This window comes from Cebus imitator, unplaced genomic scaffold (genome assembly GCF_001604975.1).
Source record: "Cebus imitator isolate Cc_AM_T3 unplaced genomic scaffold, Cebus_imitator-1.0 Scaffold418, whole genome shotgun sequence".
In the NCBI taxonomy this organism is placed as follows: domain Eukaryota; kingdom Metazoa; phylum Chordata; class Mammalia; order Primates; family Cebidae; genus Cebus; species Cebus imitator.
In genome coordinates, this window is record NW_016107733.1 from 798,053 (window position 1) to 812,820 (window position 14,768).

Here is a 14,768-nt window from a genome sequence, read left to right on the forward strand (position 1 = left end):
ATTGTTTATTTCTGATCTGATGAGTGGAAAGAGCTTAAGATCTGACAGGCAGGCAAACTGCCTCTAGTCTTACAGGATAGCTCAATAAGAAAGCATTCCCTGCTGACTGGAAATTTTCCAGATGACCTAAATTCTCGTGATGAAATTAGTCAATCAAGGGTCCAACGAGAAACAGATAACAAAAACCTGGCTCCCTGCATTTTTTGGTAACACCACATACTGACTCACTTTAAATGGTGGGAGTCTAGGCTATAACAATTAACCACAAACTCGACAGCAAGGTAGCCTTCTTTTTGTTTAATATATGATGTTGTACATGATGGACTATTTATAAATATGTACTTTTGAGTTCATCAGCTCATTTGGTTCACTCTAAGTTCTCTGATTCCAATATAATCCATGAGAAAATCATGCTCAGAGTGAAAGTGGCTTGCCCACAAACACAAATGTGTCATACTTCTAAGCAACTGTAAGGTCCTTCCACCAGGGAAACCTCTGCAACCTCCACTATAACATATTGCTTCCACACCTGCTTCTTATGGAGAAACAAGAAAGGGTCAAGGCATCAGTATCACAGAGTCCTCAGCAGCTGGAAGTAGCACAGGCCCCACTGTGGCTGCCTGACCATGCTTCCTTCCAAAGCACCACAGCACCGTGGTATAAATCCTTCTGAGGCTTAAGGTACACACTACCTATTAAATGTCTTCTAATTTTTAATGAAAATGATTATCTAAATGTTTTCCTTCAGTTGGAAAATTCCAGAGGAATTGGGAAACATGTACATGATGAGAGGAATTACACTACACAAGCGTGTTAACCCCTCTGCCCATGGGTGGCTCAAGGACCAGTCTTGGTTTGTATAAAAGCCAGCATAAAGTTCCCTATGGATTCACCAAGGATCAAGAAGAGATTAAGTTCTTCAAAACATTCAAAGATTAACTGTGGAGTGGTGGAACACTTCCACTCTGGAATTTCACCACTCTTCCTCTCCAAATAATTCCTTATATTTGAACAAATGAAAAGTCACTTTGTGGAAAACCTCAATGTCACATCATCTCATGTCTCAAGTGTACCTACGTCCAGTCAAAGCACTCTGAGGATTTGATTCCTGCAGTTATTCTGTGTTAAATTAATAAAAGTCCCAGGTCTCCATGGAGTTCTTAAGACACTATGCTGCACACTTGCACAGTTTTTGGCAAAGTAAAACTAGAAACTGAGAAGAGGAAAAAAAGCAAGTTAGAAAGCAAGCTAGAAAATCACCTCTCATTTGAGACTAAAGCTTTACTAATTAGATTAGAGATCAATGCTACTTCTTTTGGAATTAAGGCCTGGGGGTTAGCAGGGGCAGAAGGGATAAACCTCAACTATCTAAGGGTAGAGGGTAAGTTCCCAAGAGGTCTCTGCATCTGCAAAAGGCCTATTGAATTAGATAGTCCTACCATAACAATACCATTGTCTTCTTATACCCTGAATCACAATCAATAACAGAATTAGAAACAAATTCCTAATGTCTAATCTAGCCTCATTTAGGGTTACTAAGCTGAGTAAATAAACAGATTCTTTTTTAAAAAGCCTTTCCAATCTTTCCTGACTGGAAGACAGTTGACACTGGCATTTGTACTTCTCTAAGCTGGCAGGATGATAATCTGTGTGCATGGCTTCTTCTCTCCCCACCTAGGCTAGAAACTCTCAGAAAGCAGAGATCATGACTTTGGTATCTTATTTTTTTATTTTTTGAGACAGAGTCTCACTCTGACACCCAGGCTGGAGTGCAATGGCACCATCTCAGCTCACTACAACCTCTGCCTCCTGGGTTCAAGTGATTCTCCTACCTCAGCCTCCCGAGCAGCTGGAACTACAGGCAAGCACCATCGTGCCTGGCTAGTTTTTGTATTTTTGGTAAAGACGAGGCTTCATCATGTTGGCCAAGATGGTCTCAAACTCCTGACCTCAGGTGGTCCACCTGACTCGGTCTCCCAAAGTGCTGAGATTACAGGCGTAAGCCACCATGCTTAGCACAAGCAACCGTGCCCAGCCCAAGCCGCCACGCCCAACCAGTTTTGTATCTTTTACCACATTGGGTAACGTCTTCAGAATTATGTTTTCTAAGTGAATAATGGAAAGAGCACTTTCCCTCCTACATTTCCCTCTCATATCAATTAATATGTAAGTACATTTTTATCATTCCCAAAGGCAATTTACTTGCTTCCAAACTGCACAGATGTATCTCTCTCCCTGCTTCCCACATGTCAAAGTACCTCTATTTATTCAACTAGAACATTCTGCCACAATCTTAAAGCAAAAATTTCAGCAGTTAGACAACATACTTCTTTATATTTTGATTATTTTCTGCTATGTTATTTATTTCCTTAATAGTAAAGTATTATTTAGGTTTAAGTAACTGAATTTCAATTTGCAATGTATTACAGTATTTTGTGTTTTAAACAAATGCTGTGTGACACTTAATCTTATGTGGCAAATTGGCTATGCCACAGTACCCAGATATTTTGTCAAACACCAGTCTAGATGTTGCTGCCAATGTATTTTTTAGATGAGGTCAACATTTAAATCAGCAAACTTTGGGAAAAGTGGACTACTCTTCACAATGTGGGTAGGCTTCATCCAATCAGTTGAAGATAGTAAGAGAAAACAGACTGAGACGCCTGAAGGAAGGGGGAATTCTGTCAGAAAATTACCTTCAGACTCAAGCTGCAACATCACTTCTTCCCTAGGTCTCTAGCCGGCTGTGCAAATTTTGGACTTGTCAGGTCCCGGAATTTCCTGGGTAAGTTTCTTAAAATAAGTTATCCCCGTCTCTATCTGTCTTTCTCTTTTACTCTCTCTCTCCACACACACACACACACACACACACACACACACACACACACACATCCTATTTTCAGAAGAATGTTGTTTTATATAAAGTCTATTGAAATCACAAAGTTAATATCATACAGGTTGAAAATTTACTAGATCTATATTTAATATCTGTTAGATATTAGATAGAAAGCCAGTAATCTGCATGGAAAAAATTAGAACTGTAAAATGATTACATTGATTTAAATTATTAAGAAGTTTATAACTTGTACATGAGGGTATACAGTTTTTAACCCCACTTATCTCTTTAGAGCATATATTCTTTAAACTGTAGAACTCACAAAAAAATGTATTGTACTTAAGGTTTTGATAATAAGTAACACTAAGAACATTAAGTCTAAAATTTTATATTCCAAAAACAAAGTGTTTTAATGAATGTGCTGAGCATATTTCACAGTCAGCTGCTTAATGACACAGAAGAAATCAGTGTTCTTTTCCTGAATTCCTGTGAAAAATAATTGTTACAACTTGACTGTGTTAAATTGTAAAAATAAGGAATAAAAATAAGAAAAGTAAGGAAGTAATGCACTAAAATACAGGACATGGGCCGGGTGTGGTGGTGGCTCATGCCTGTAAACTCTGGGAGGCCTAGGTGGGAGGATCACGAGGTCAGGAGATCGAGATCATCCTGGCCAACATGACAAAACCCAGTCTCTACTAAAAATACAAAAAAATTAGCCATGTGTGGTGGTGTGCACCTATAGTCCCAGCTACTCAGGAGGCTGAGGCAGGGGAATCACTTGAACCTGGAAGACGGAGACTGCAGTGAGCCGAGATCACGCCACTGCATTCCAGCCTGGTGACAGAGGGAGACTCCATCTCAATACATAAATAAACAAATAAATAAATAATATAGGACATGAAGCTGGATGCAGAAAATAAATCTACTATGCTATTTTTTATTTCTGTTTTAAGTCATAAAAGGCAATAATCAAGAAACAAAAACACTGGCAGTGTGAGATTTTACTAGTTGTATCTTAAAAATCCACCTACTGCATTTGTATCACAGTGAAATTTGTACTGGAATGTTTTCACTCAGGTCAATTTCTTAAGATATTGTTTAGCAACTTCCAAACCGTGTCTTGTTATCACAATATTACTAGTTTATGGCATTTTGTTTTAAAAGATATTCTCATAAATATGCTATCTTTATATCACGCCTTCAAGAAATAAACAAGTTGGTATTTCTTTTATGCATGATACATTCTTCAAAAGGCATTTTAATCCTTTCTCAATCAAAACTCTCTTCAACAACAGAAACCTAATTTTAAAAATGCAAGCTTTAAACAGAAATCAGCATGTATCCAGTTACTTATTTATTAAAATAATGTAGAAATCTTGCCTGGGAACAAAACTGCATAAAAATTAATAAGGTGTTAAAAATGACTGCATTATTGAAATGGCCGAACTCTGATTTATGTATCATGTTTCAGCAGTTTTAAGAATAAAAGGAATGACTGTTGTAACATTTTGACACATTAGATGTCATTACAAAACAACTGGGGCCTTGCAGATGGAACACACAAACAGCATAAGCCTGGGGAATTACTGAGAAGCAATGAGCCTCAGCTGAAAAAGAGCTGGATGCTGGCAGGACACAATAAATAATTAACCTTACTAACCCAACTCCAAAGTGTTTATATTAACAGTACAATAATTAGCACCTCATGGGATTTCACCCAAATGTTTTACCTAAGAACATCTCTGCTTCCAGTACTTTCATTCCAATACAAATGCAGTATTTAGTTTTAACCTATTAAATGCCTCATAGGGTAACTCTGGCAACAGGCACATTCTGTGCAAACATAAACACGATTTTGAGAAGATTATGTACAATACCGATCAATCAGGCAATGAACATTATGATCTTAGAAGCGTCCATTTCCTTCAGTCAGGCACAGTGTAGATTTGGCTGTGCCATCTACAGATGCATTAGAGAGGCCATCTACTCACATGGCCTTGGTCATCCAGTTCATTGTTGGTGAGCTTCAGCTTGTCGAAGCTGATCACTTGTCTCATCCAAGTCTCCCCCGAGGCAGGCGAGTCTGGATGAATGTACACCCGGGGTGGCACAGGGGAGTCAGCATTACCTGCCACCATCCATTTAGAGCTGTGGTAAACATACCTAGAAGGCAATGACCAGGTGTTCAGTATACTGTCTATTTGTATCTTGGAACTTCCATCTCAGTAGAAACAGACAAAATGTGTTCCTATTTTGTTTCAGGTGTAAACAGATCGATTTCCTTTCTACACTCAAAATAAGATTTCAAACACTTGTTTTCAAAACCTTTTTAAGGCAGCAGTGGCCTACTGACAATTCAGACTAAGTGGCGTGTTAAGAGCTTAGTGAAAAATATGCACACCACCACCCCCATAAATGCAAGTATTTTCATTCTTATGAATGACATTTATTCAGCCATCTCTATTCTGATATTTTCCATTTTTCTTCTAAATATTCCGTCAGCATGAAAAAACAAATAGCTTTTCAAGCTCATCTTTAAGTAACTCTCAAAAACACTTGAGAACTATATCTTAAAGTGCTCCGCTTCCTTCAAGATTACGTCCCACGTTAGACTATGTACAGGCTTATGGAACAGACAGTAGAAAGGCAAGAGGAAATTGTCAGAATTTCTAGGAACTTTTATTTTAATAGGAAAAAATGTTTCATCTGTTATCATTTGGAACTATTTTTTTAATACTATGACACTGTATTTTGAGGATATTCAGTTTAATTGCAAAATTTTGCATTATCATAAAATGTAGGCCTTTATTCATCTCCTATATTTCTTTCTTGATCCTTATAAAAACTCCTTTCAAATCATTTTCAAATGTTACTAATCAAAAAATAAGTCAAACTTTGAAAATAATGGTATGTGTAATATTACTTTTTAAATTAGGAAACAAAACATCCTATTCTATTTCCTTTAAAAGTCAAATATATTGACTCAGTAAGAATACACTTAAATAATGCTTCAAAACAAAAATATTAATATTTAACTATATTAAGATTACGATTTATTAATAATTTAAAATAAGCTAATTAAAAACTAGAAACTAGTATAACAATGAAGAAAATATTATAAAATTATATACTTAGATATTTTCCTACCATTTGTGTGTTAAAATATAGCATACAATTTAAAGCCATAATTTGCAAATAGCCTTAGAAAATTCTACCTGTGTTATATACATATTTCTTTTTATAAGAGCATAAAATATTTTCAGAACACCTCTAATGAGGCCCTTTGTTTCAACTCTTTGTCAAATATTTCATTTTGGGCTCAATATGCCTTCTAGTCTTTCATTCCTTTTCTTAGGAAAAAATATACAATCATAAAATTTGGAATACTCTTTTAGAAACCTTCCTTTAATTGATATGATTTAATTTCAATAAGTTCCTAATTGTGGGCTTTTGTGAATATTAATTTTACATTCTAATAAGTGACAATAACTTGTCCAAATACCACTCTAACATCAGAGAATTAGCTGAAAATTTTTTTTCCTAATATTGCTGAAAACATTGGAAAATGAAATGAAAATCTTAGAAATTCAAGAAAAATTGTACTGTGGAAATGATTTACTACCAACTCAAATAGAATAATACGCTCTATCAAAACCTTGAAAAAGTATGCATTTTGAATAGTCAAAACACACCAACTGACAGAATAAATGCTACAAGTTACACATTCTTTGTAAAGCATTCTAAATACAAATAAATTTCTTCTTGGGAATCAAGAAAAGTGAAAACAAATTTATGTTTTACTATTTGATGTTTTAAAAGCTGCCATCTTAATACTAATTTCTGAAAATTCCTTAATTTCTATGAGAGTAAATTTGAATCAATTAAGTAAAACCAACCGAAATGAAGGGAAGACACTGGGAAAATAAATAGGAGACAAATTTAGAAGAGAAAGAAATAATTATTAAGCTTATTAAGAATTATGTTATCTCCCTCAGCACAAAACCCCATTTAGAATACGAGTTTTAAATCAAGTACATTTAAAGGATGAATTTTAATATCTTCTAGCTTCTGTTGTGTGGTAGATCATTTTATCAAAACTCCCTAATGACTTATTTAATTAAAATAATATAATTTACACACAAAACAAATAATAAGACCGTGTTTTTATTAGCTCTTTTTGTAGTATTCCATATGTGCAGGTACTAATTAAAATCTGTGTACTTTTTATACCAGAAGCCTGTTTCAAAAAAGCTACTCCCTAAATTGCTAAGTGACACAAACCAAATCTGATTTCATTTAAAAACCTACTGAAAGCTGTGCTCCAAACAACAGCAACAGAAAAAAAAACAGAGAAAGAAATGAAGACAAGCGAAATTTAAAACAGTATCTTCTTTTCTTCCAAACACACAAAACATTCTTATTTAAATGTTAATGTTTTTAACTCTTCAGAAAAATATAAAACGTTGTCACTGAAAATTGCTGATTTGTTTTCTTGCAGAATAAAAGAGTAAAGATTAGCTTGAAACTGAAGAATGTGTATATTTTCAAAATTTACTTGATCTTTACAGAAATATGTTCTCTTTCAAAATCCAAATATTATAAAGGTTTTTAAAAATTATTACACTAACCAAAAAAAAAGGTAAAAATTTGTTACCAGTTTAATGATGTCTTAGTATCACATAAATTATAAGATTTTTATTTTTCTCACTTGTAGCAAACCTTAAATAATTTTCTGAAATTAAAAAAAAAAGCCTATGAATATTGATGGTTTTGTATGTAACAAGATAAAGGGAATTTATATGACAAAAAGATCAGAAAGAAATTATAACATTTTATTTAATATAATTTATATCTATAAACATTATATAACATTTCCTCTTGAAATTTGAATTGAAATATGTCAATATAAAAGACACATTTACTTTAGCAACACCAAACTATCCCCTTTTAAAAGTTCTCAATGTCTGAAAACATTTCTGCATCTACTCAAAACAAAACAAAACAAAAATTAAGTTTCCACATTTGCTGCAAGAGAAGGCACACCATCTGGGCCGCTGGAACTCATGGGCGTTGGAGTATGGATCTGGAAATTCTATAGGCTTCTGGAAACAAAGATCACAGTCCTCACAGATCAAACAGGCACTAGCCTGCAAAATCCTAGTGTTTTCTTATCGTTCAGTATCTAATCACTGTACCTGTATCTTTTGTTGTCCACTGGCACAATATCCATGGCAATGTAATATTGCTGGTGAGGATCTAATCCAGAGATTTTCACTCTCATTGCTGGAAACATACGCCTATTTAAAAAGGAGAAGAGAAAGAGGGTTTGGGGGTTTTGTTTGTGATTAAGGATGGAAAATGAATAAGCAAAGAAACCTCTTGAATCTCCATTTTTAATATGAACAAATATATAGATTTAACTTTGCAAATGTAATTCAAAGAGTCAGGACACAGGACAATTCCAAACTGAAATTTTTAAATGTAATTTGTTATGCCCTGTGTACATGTGTTCTGTGTTTACTGAAATGTCAGTACAGCTAAAAGTAAAATAATTTTACACTGAGGGAGTAATGGCACAAAAGAAAGCACCTTATTCTTTAAACAAAATAGATAAGCATATTTACTCTAGTAATATAAATAATAAGATGTAACAAATGGTAGAAATACAAAATTTGGATCTCTTAAAGTGATAAAACACATTATAATGTGAAATTTTTAAAGGGTTATAAAAAACCACAAGGAGCCAATGTGCCATGCTATAACCAAACAATATGTTCTTTATTGAGACAGGACTTCCTGTCTGCAGCATGGTAAAGGTGAAGTGCAAAAGTTGCTCTAAATTTGAAAGGTATAGTAAAACTTCTTTATTGAAAGCAGAAACTAAACACGATGTATATTTACCAAATCATTTCTTCCCCCGCCATACTATGAAAATGTTTTCTTACTTAACCACACTTACTCAAAACTTTGCTAATTAAAACAGATGAAAATTTGCATTCATCCTGGCTTCCCAAAGATGTATATCCAAGGAGATGCTAGCAGATGCACCCATCCTTTTAAAAAGGCACAGCAGCAAAGAATACAATAGTAAATTATTGTATATAAAAAACAAATATAGCAGTTTGAATTTTAAAAAACCATCTAATGACTTACATCTAAGTCCCTTCCAGGAAATCTAATTTTTGTTAATTTAACCTTATAATAAAAATTTTAGTACTGTTATTTACCAAAATTTTTTCTCTAACAATAATACCAAGAAAGACTACTTCCAGAAAAAAATAGTCTAATACTCTTAACTAGGTATGAGAACGGATTATGCTGGCTGTTTTAGCATTATTTCAGTGCACCTGTAAGATAAAGAGTAAAGGTCTTTAACTACATTCTTTATAAGACAACTAATGCTTTGTGTTGGTGAAGACTGAATTTGGATCATTAATAAAAGCTCTGTGAAAATGTAGAAGGTAGCATATGGATTCAATAAATATGTTTTTTTTGTAATTTCTAATAAGTTTGGATACTTTTTATGCTATCCAGGTTTTTGCCATGTGTACTCCCTGAAAGAGTTGTGTGTGTTTTAAAAGTTACTGTTAAGAAAGCATATTCATAGATTTCACTGCACTAAATGAACTGAAAACTTTAAAATGCAAATATTCCTGTGCCTACCTCAAATTAATATGATCTACCCAACAAATCCATTTATTTCACTAACCAATGGGTGCGCAAATTTCACACAGTTTTAAAAACAATGAAGCTTCTTATAAAAAAATTTCAAGTATTCCTCAGCAAATTCAGGCTGTGTTGGATTCCACTTTGAAATAAAAATAACTAGGTACTCTAAATCTACAAACAGGATGGTTTTTAAAAATCAGGGTAATTATTCTTGCACCTATAAATGATTAACATGTATTGTGGGTGAGTCCAGTGACTTTTCCTCTCAGTTTAATATGAAATGGCAGGACAGATCATGTTCTCATATTGCCAGGAAATCTTCTGATAAAGAATCAACCTGCTTAGGAATATCAAATCTGAAAAAAACAAATCACAGTTTACTAAACTGTTGCTTAAAAAATAAAAAAGGAAAAAAAAAGAATTTGTTTCCTAGTTCCAGAACTGACAACTAGAGTCTAAATAAATCCCTGAACAAGAGTAAACATGACCTCAAATTTATAACCACCCTGCGCGCAGAACATCAACTGCGACAGCTGTGGCATTAGGGGTGACAGTAATTTCCTCCCTGGCATTCAACCAGAGGGCAGTTGGGCTGTGCACCGACTGCACTCGTGGTAGTGAGCGGCCAGTCATCCTCTGAAGTGAACCACAGTCTGGGGCCTTCTCCCGTGTGTCCGAAAATGCTAACCAGAACTCACGCTACACTGCAGGCCCTTCTACCTAACTGAGCGAGAGGTGGGTGAAGACAGGGCCTGGGATGGGGAGGGGCGTCCACGCCAGCGTGCCCTTTACCTGCCCGCCTTGGTGATGATCATCTCAGTGCCTATCTCATGAAAGCGTTTCCAGAGCTCGGCTCCCTGCAGATCCACCCGCGGGGTCTGCGGGGAGGGCAGAGGGCTCCCGGGCCGGGCCAGGGCGGGTGCCGGGGATCCCTTAGGGGAGCCTCCCGGTGACGCCAGCGGCGAAGCTCCCTGCTGGAAGCTGTCCTCACAGCCGCCTGGACAGCAAAAGACAGAGAGAGAGAACCTATTAGGGAAACAGAGGGGAAGCCAGCCGAGGAGACAGGCCTGCCGGGTAGCTGAGAAAAGGAAAAGGACCGGGAGAAAAGGGGAAACTTTGGTGCCATCAAGTTCTCCTAAAGAACAGGCCAAATCGATAGACACCCACTCTCTGCCTGTTGAAGGTGCGCATTCGGAGCTGCAGTATGACCTACTTGGTCCCCAAATCCCGAGCCCAAGAAAGGCGCACAGACCTCCTCCACCCCACCAGCTGGGCCTCCGCAGGGCCAAGGCCCCAAAAGAGAAGGTTTCACGCCGCCGCCGGGGTCTGGGACGCGTGCCCGACGGGGTCTGAGAGGAGCTCCCGAGTCCAGAGTCCCCAGTGCAAACCCCGACGCCACTGGCGCCTCGAAGCACACGCAGCAAAAGCGTGCGGACTCTGGTACCAAGAGCCTGGGCCTCCTAAAGCCAGAGGCGTCTACGGCGCCGTATTTTGGGCCAGGCCGGAGGCATCTTCTAGAAGGCTCTTCAGACCCCGCTTCCGCCAAACTCCCGGCCGCCCTGCGCTTCCAGCCCAGCAGAGATGAGTGTGAAAAGCAAGCCCGCGGTCGCCGTCACCGGTGGCAGAGAAATAGAGGAGAAGGGAAGGGAACCGCTCAACTACCCTTCGGGAAACCACGTTTGCAAATACGCCGCCGTCTTCCTGGTTTGCACAAACGGTTTAGGGCATTCGTTCCGGTTTCGGGGTGGGGTATGCCGTCGCTCCCCTCCTCCCCGCCTTGTGCTTTTAAAAGTTAGGAAAGAAAAAAAGAGCACCCATTGGCTGGAACCCCAAGGGAGGCAGATGCTGAAGCACAGAGCTGCACCGCCAGGCGCCGCAAACAGCCGTGGCCAAAGGCGCGGGTCGCCGAGTGGGCGGCGGCCGTCCGCGAGGCGAGGCTGGAAACGGCATCTTAACCGTCTGGAGGGTAACCAGCTTGCCCGGCGAGCTTTCCTCCTGACACGGCCAACGCGCTCGTGGCTGAGTGGCCTTGGCCACGTAGGGACGCGGCGAGCCGACACAGCCGCAGACTCTCAGAAGGTCAGGTTCGCGCCGGGGAGAAGTTAGGCAGGAAAGGGCCAACTCACCCGCGGCTCCGCGCTCCAGGTCTGCGCCACTCCGGGCGGGCCCGGACGCCGCCCCAGTCGGCGGAGGGAGCGCAGCGCCTTCGTCTCCCTTAGAAGAGCCCTTTTCGCCCGCGCCGCCGCCGCGGCTGCAGTCTCCGTCTTCCACGGCCCCCGCCGCCTCTTCGGCGCCCAGTTTTCGCCGTTTCTTCTGAAGCTGTTGCTGCTTCTCGGCGCCTATTAGCGCCTCCACGGAGAAGGCGTGCGCCTTGAGGCTTAGCATGCTGCACGGCGAGCCCCTTCGCTTCTCGGCCATCCCCCCCGCCCCGCGCCCGCCTGCCCCTGTCTCATATACACTCACTCGGGCACACGCGCGCTCTCGCTCTTCCCCCACCAAAAACTAAAAGGCTCTCGGGGCCTCCCGAGATCTGCCCCCTTCCCCACTGCGTGCAAAAACAGATTTGGCGTTTCCTCTTTCTCGCTTGTGTTGGGATCCGAGGAACCGGCGACGAGCCGGCCAAGTCTCCTTCCCTGGGTCTCCCGCACGCTCTCTCTCACTGATGCACTCCTTTGCTCCCACCCCTTCCACCTCCAGCTGCTCCGAGGTCTGCCTCAACTGATGCGCCAGAGAGGACTAACAGGGGTAAGAAGCACTCTGTGGACACAAATTAGGGATTGTAATTGAAATTTGTTGCCTTGATCTGTCAGCACTTCCAGGCAGGAGAGCGGTGGGAAGAACTTGCTCATTAGTGTCAATAAAGCGGCAGGGGTGGAGCCTGGGACTCTGTCCATCACCCGGACGGACGGCCAATCGGGAGGGGCCGACTCCGCGCAGCCCGCGCCCACTTCCTTACAAGGTCGCGAAAAACCAGGAGTGAAAAGCGCCGCCGTCTGGCTTGGATGTGTCAGCCCCACGCGGGCTGAACTCCATCTCCCTTTCTAACGTCCGTAGCTCAGTCCTGCCCCGTAGCCCCCAGCTTTCCTCATCAGGACCTGGAAAGGCAGAAGCTCCTGGCTTTAAACTAGACGTTCAGCAAGTTAGAATATTAAGAATCTTTCAAGGTTCGGAAAATTGCCGTCCCACTTCCGTATCACTTAATGTTGCTACAACTCAGAATATTGGAAAGGTGAGAAGAATTCGCAGGCCCCTCATTTTTCATTTAAACGTTCCTGCGTTTGGTAGCACCCACTCTGCGCCAGATATGGCTTACGCTTATTTTTTACTCCGTGATTTTTTTTCTTGAGGGATACCAGGTTAAGGAACATGTAAATTCTTTAGGAGTGCGAAATGTTAACGTTAACGCTCAGTCCCTCATATAAATGCCAGAAAAAAAGCACGCCCTTTCCGGAGCCCCCCCCCCCCACTTTTCTTACAAAGAGTGGTAGTTATTTGAAAACGTAGGTCATGGAATTTTCATTCTGTATGTCTTTAACGATATGGACAACTTTAAAACCCCTTAAAAGTTTGCAAAATGAAATAAATACAAAGACGCAATAAAATTCCTCATTTGAAAAACTGTGATTTAACATAGCTTTATATTTGTCCTGCTTTTGACAATTTGCCATCGTTATTTTAGGCTTTTAAAGAGTCCACTGATTTCTTTAAAACAAATTTAATAAAATCAGCGCTTTTTAATTAAATGACACCAAACATATATGTACAATTTGTTTTGTAGGTTCAACTCTACTTCTTGCTAGGATTAACAACAACAAAAAAAGTTTAGTATAAATAAAGCAAATCTCTGGTGGAATGAAATTAATCAATCATGCATATTACTCAATCTTTAGTATAAAACACACGGCAGGCCGGGAGAGTTGGCTCACGCCTGTAATCTCAACATTTTGGGAGGCCGAGGCGGGTGGATCACGAGGTCAAGAGATTGAGACCATCCTGGCCAACAAGGTGAAACCCCGGCTCTACTTAAAATAACAATAATAATAATAATACAAAATTTAGCTGGGCGTGGTGGCGCGCGCCAGTAGTCCCAGCTGCTGGGTAGGCTGAAGCCAGAGAATCGCTGGAACCCGGGAGGAGGAGATTGCAGTGAGCCGAGATCGCGCCACTGCACTCCAGCCTGGCGACACAGCGAGACTCTATCTCAAAAATAAAATAAAAATAAAATACACGACAACCTTTGGCTGCCCTTTTATCTCTGATTTCTCTGTAAGCATTCAGTAGAGTAGCATTTGGAAGCAGATTCACCACTGAGGTTGTTCCTTTTACTGTAGAAGGGCACGTGAGTTCCCTGGAAGCCGGACACCACAGCAGGAGCAGGAACCTGGCAGGCCATGAGGAGAGGCACGAGCAAGCCGCCCAGCCAAACCTGGCAGCCTTGAGGTCAAAAATGATTTTGTAATATCCTTGCGGAGGAAGCCTCTTCTAGACGCCTGAGAAACTCAACTGGTTGGAGGTGTTCTGCATTTACAAAATGAAGACTTTGGAACCGGTTTAGAGCTGTCTGATCCCTGATGGATCTCCAAGCTCCGGGGTACCCTCGGCCGGTATTATACCGTATAAAGGAAGCGCAAATCCGGTTTCTGACGCTTAGCCCAAGGCAGGCGCCCATGGGGAGACCTGAGAGACCGTCTGGAGGGCTTGGGCCGGGAGGGGGAGTGAGAAAGGACGGGGGCCAACGTAGCAGGTGTAGACGCCCGAAGATCTGTTCAGCTACGGTGCCTGAAGCTGGTACCAGCCACCTGTGAGGACAGAGCGCCACGCCCCAAGCCCAGGCTCTCGGGTACCCAAGGAAGGCAGCGGCCCACTGCTTCTCCGAGCCATCCTTACAGCTTTGGAGACTCATAAACGCTGTGGCCCAGGGGTGGAGTCGTCGTGGGAGCCTTCGGGCCTGCTGGGGCTCAGCGGCCCGGGTAGGGGGAGCCGGAGAAACCACCTGGAACCAAACACTGTTTGCTGACTCAAAGCCTATTCCGTAAAGGAGTTCTCCCTGTATATGTCCTGCGGCGCAAGCTGATTTAGAAAGGGCTACACAGGCCTGCAAGGCTCTCTCAGGATCATACAGCCCCACGCCCTCCTCTTTTCCTCTGCTATTTCTTTATCTCTTGCACCTTCACCCTTGGCAGCAGACTCCAGAAGGCACGAACACCGGAGGACTGGTGTCTGCTTAGGCAAAAGTCTGGAAAGCTGGGCCTCATCTACA

At 40.9% G+C, this 14,768-nt stretch overlaps 1 protein-coding gene across 1 annotated transcript in view; it reads right to left on the reverse strand.

Moving 5' to 3' along the window:
* Nucleotides 1–12,343, reverse strand: part of TBX18 (T-box transcription factor 18) — a 30,022-nt gene extending 17,679 nt beyond the window's left edge. Inside the window, exons 1-4 of the mRNA XM_017509667.2 lie at nucleotides 11,635–12,343; nucleotides 10,301–10,505; nucleotides 8,035–8,136; nucleotides 4,831–5,002 (exon numbers count right to left, since the gene is read on the reverse strand). Of these exons, the coding sequence (XP_017365156.1) occupies nucleotides 4,831–5,002; nucleotides 8,035–8,136; nucleotides 10,301–10,505; nucleotides 11,635–11,926 (771 nt within the window). The 5' untranslated portion in view covers nucleotides 11,927–12,343. The remainder of the gene's footprint in view (nucleotides 1–4,830; nucleotides 5,003–8,034; nucleotides 8,137–10,300; nucleotides 10,506–11,634) is intronic.
* Between the last annotated feature and the right edge of the window lie 2,425 nt (nucleotides 12,344–14,768).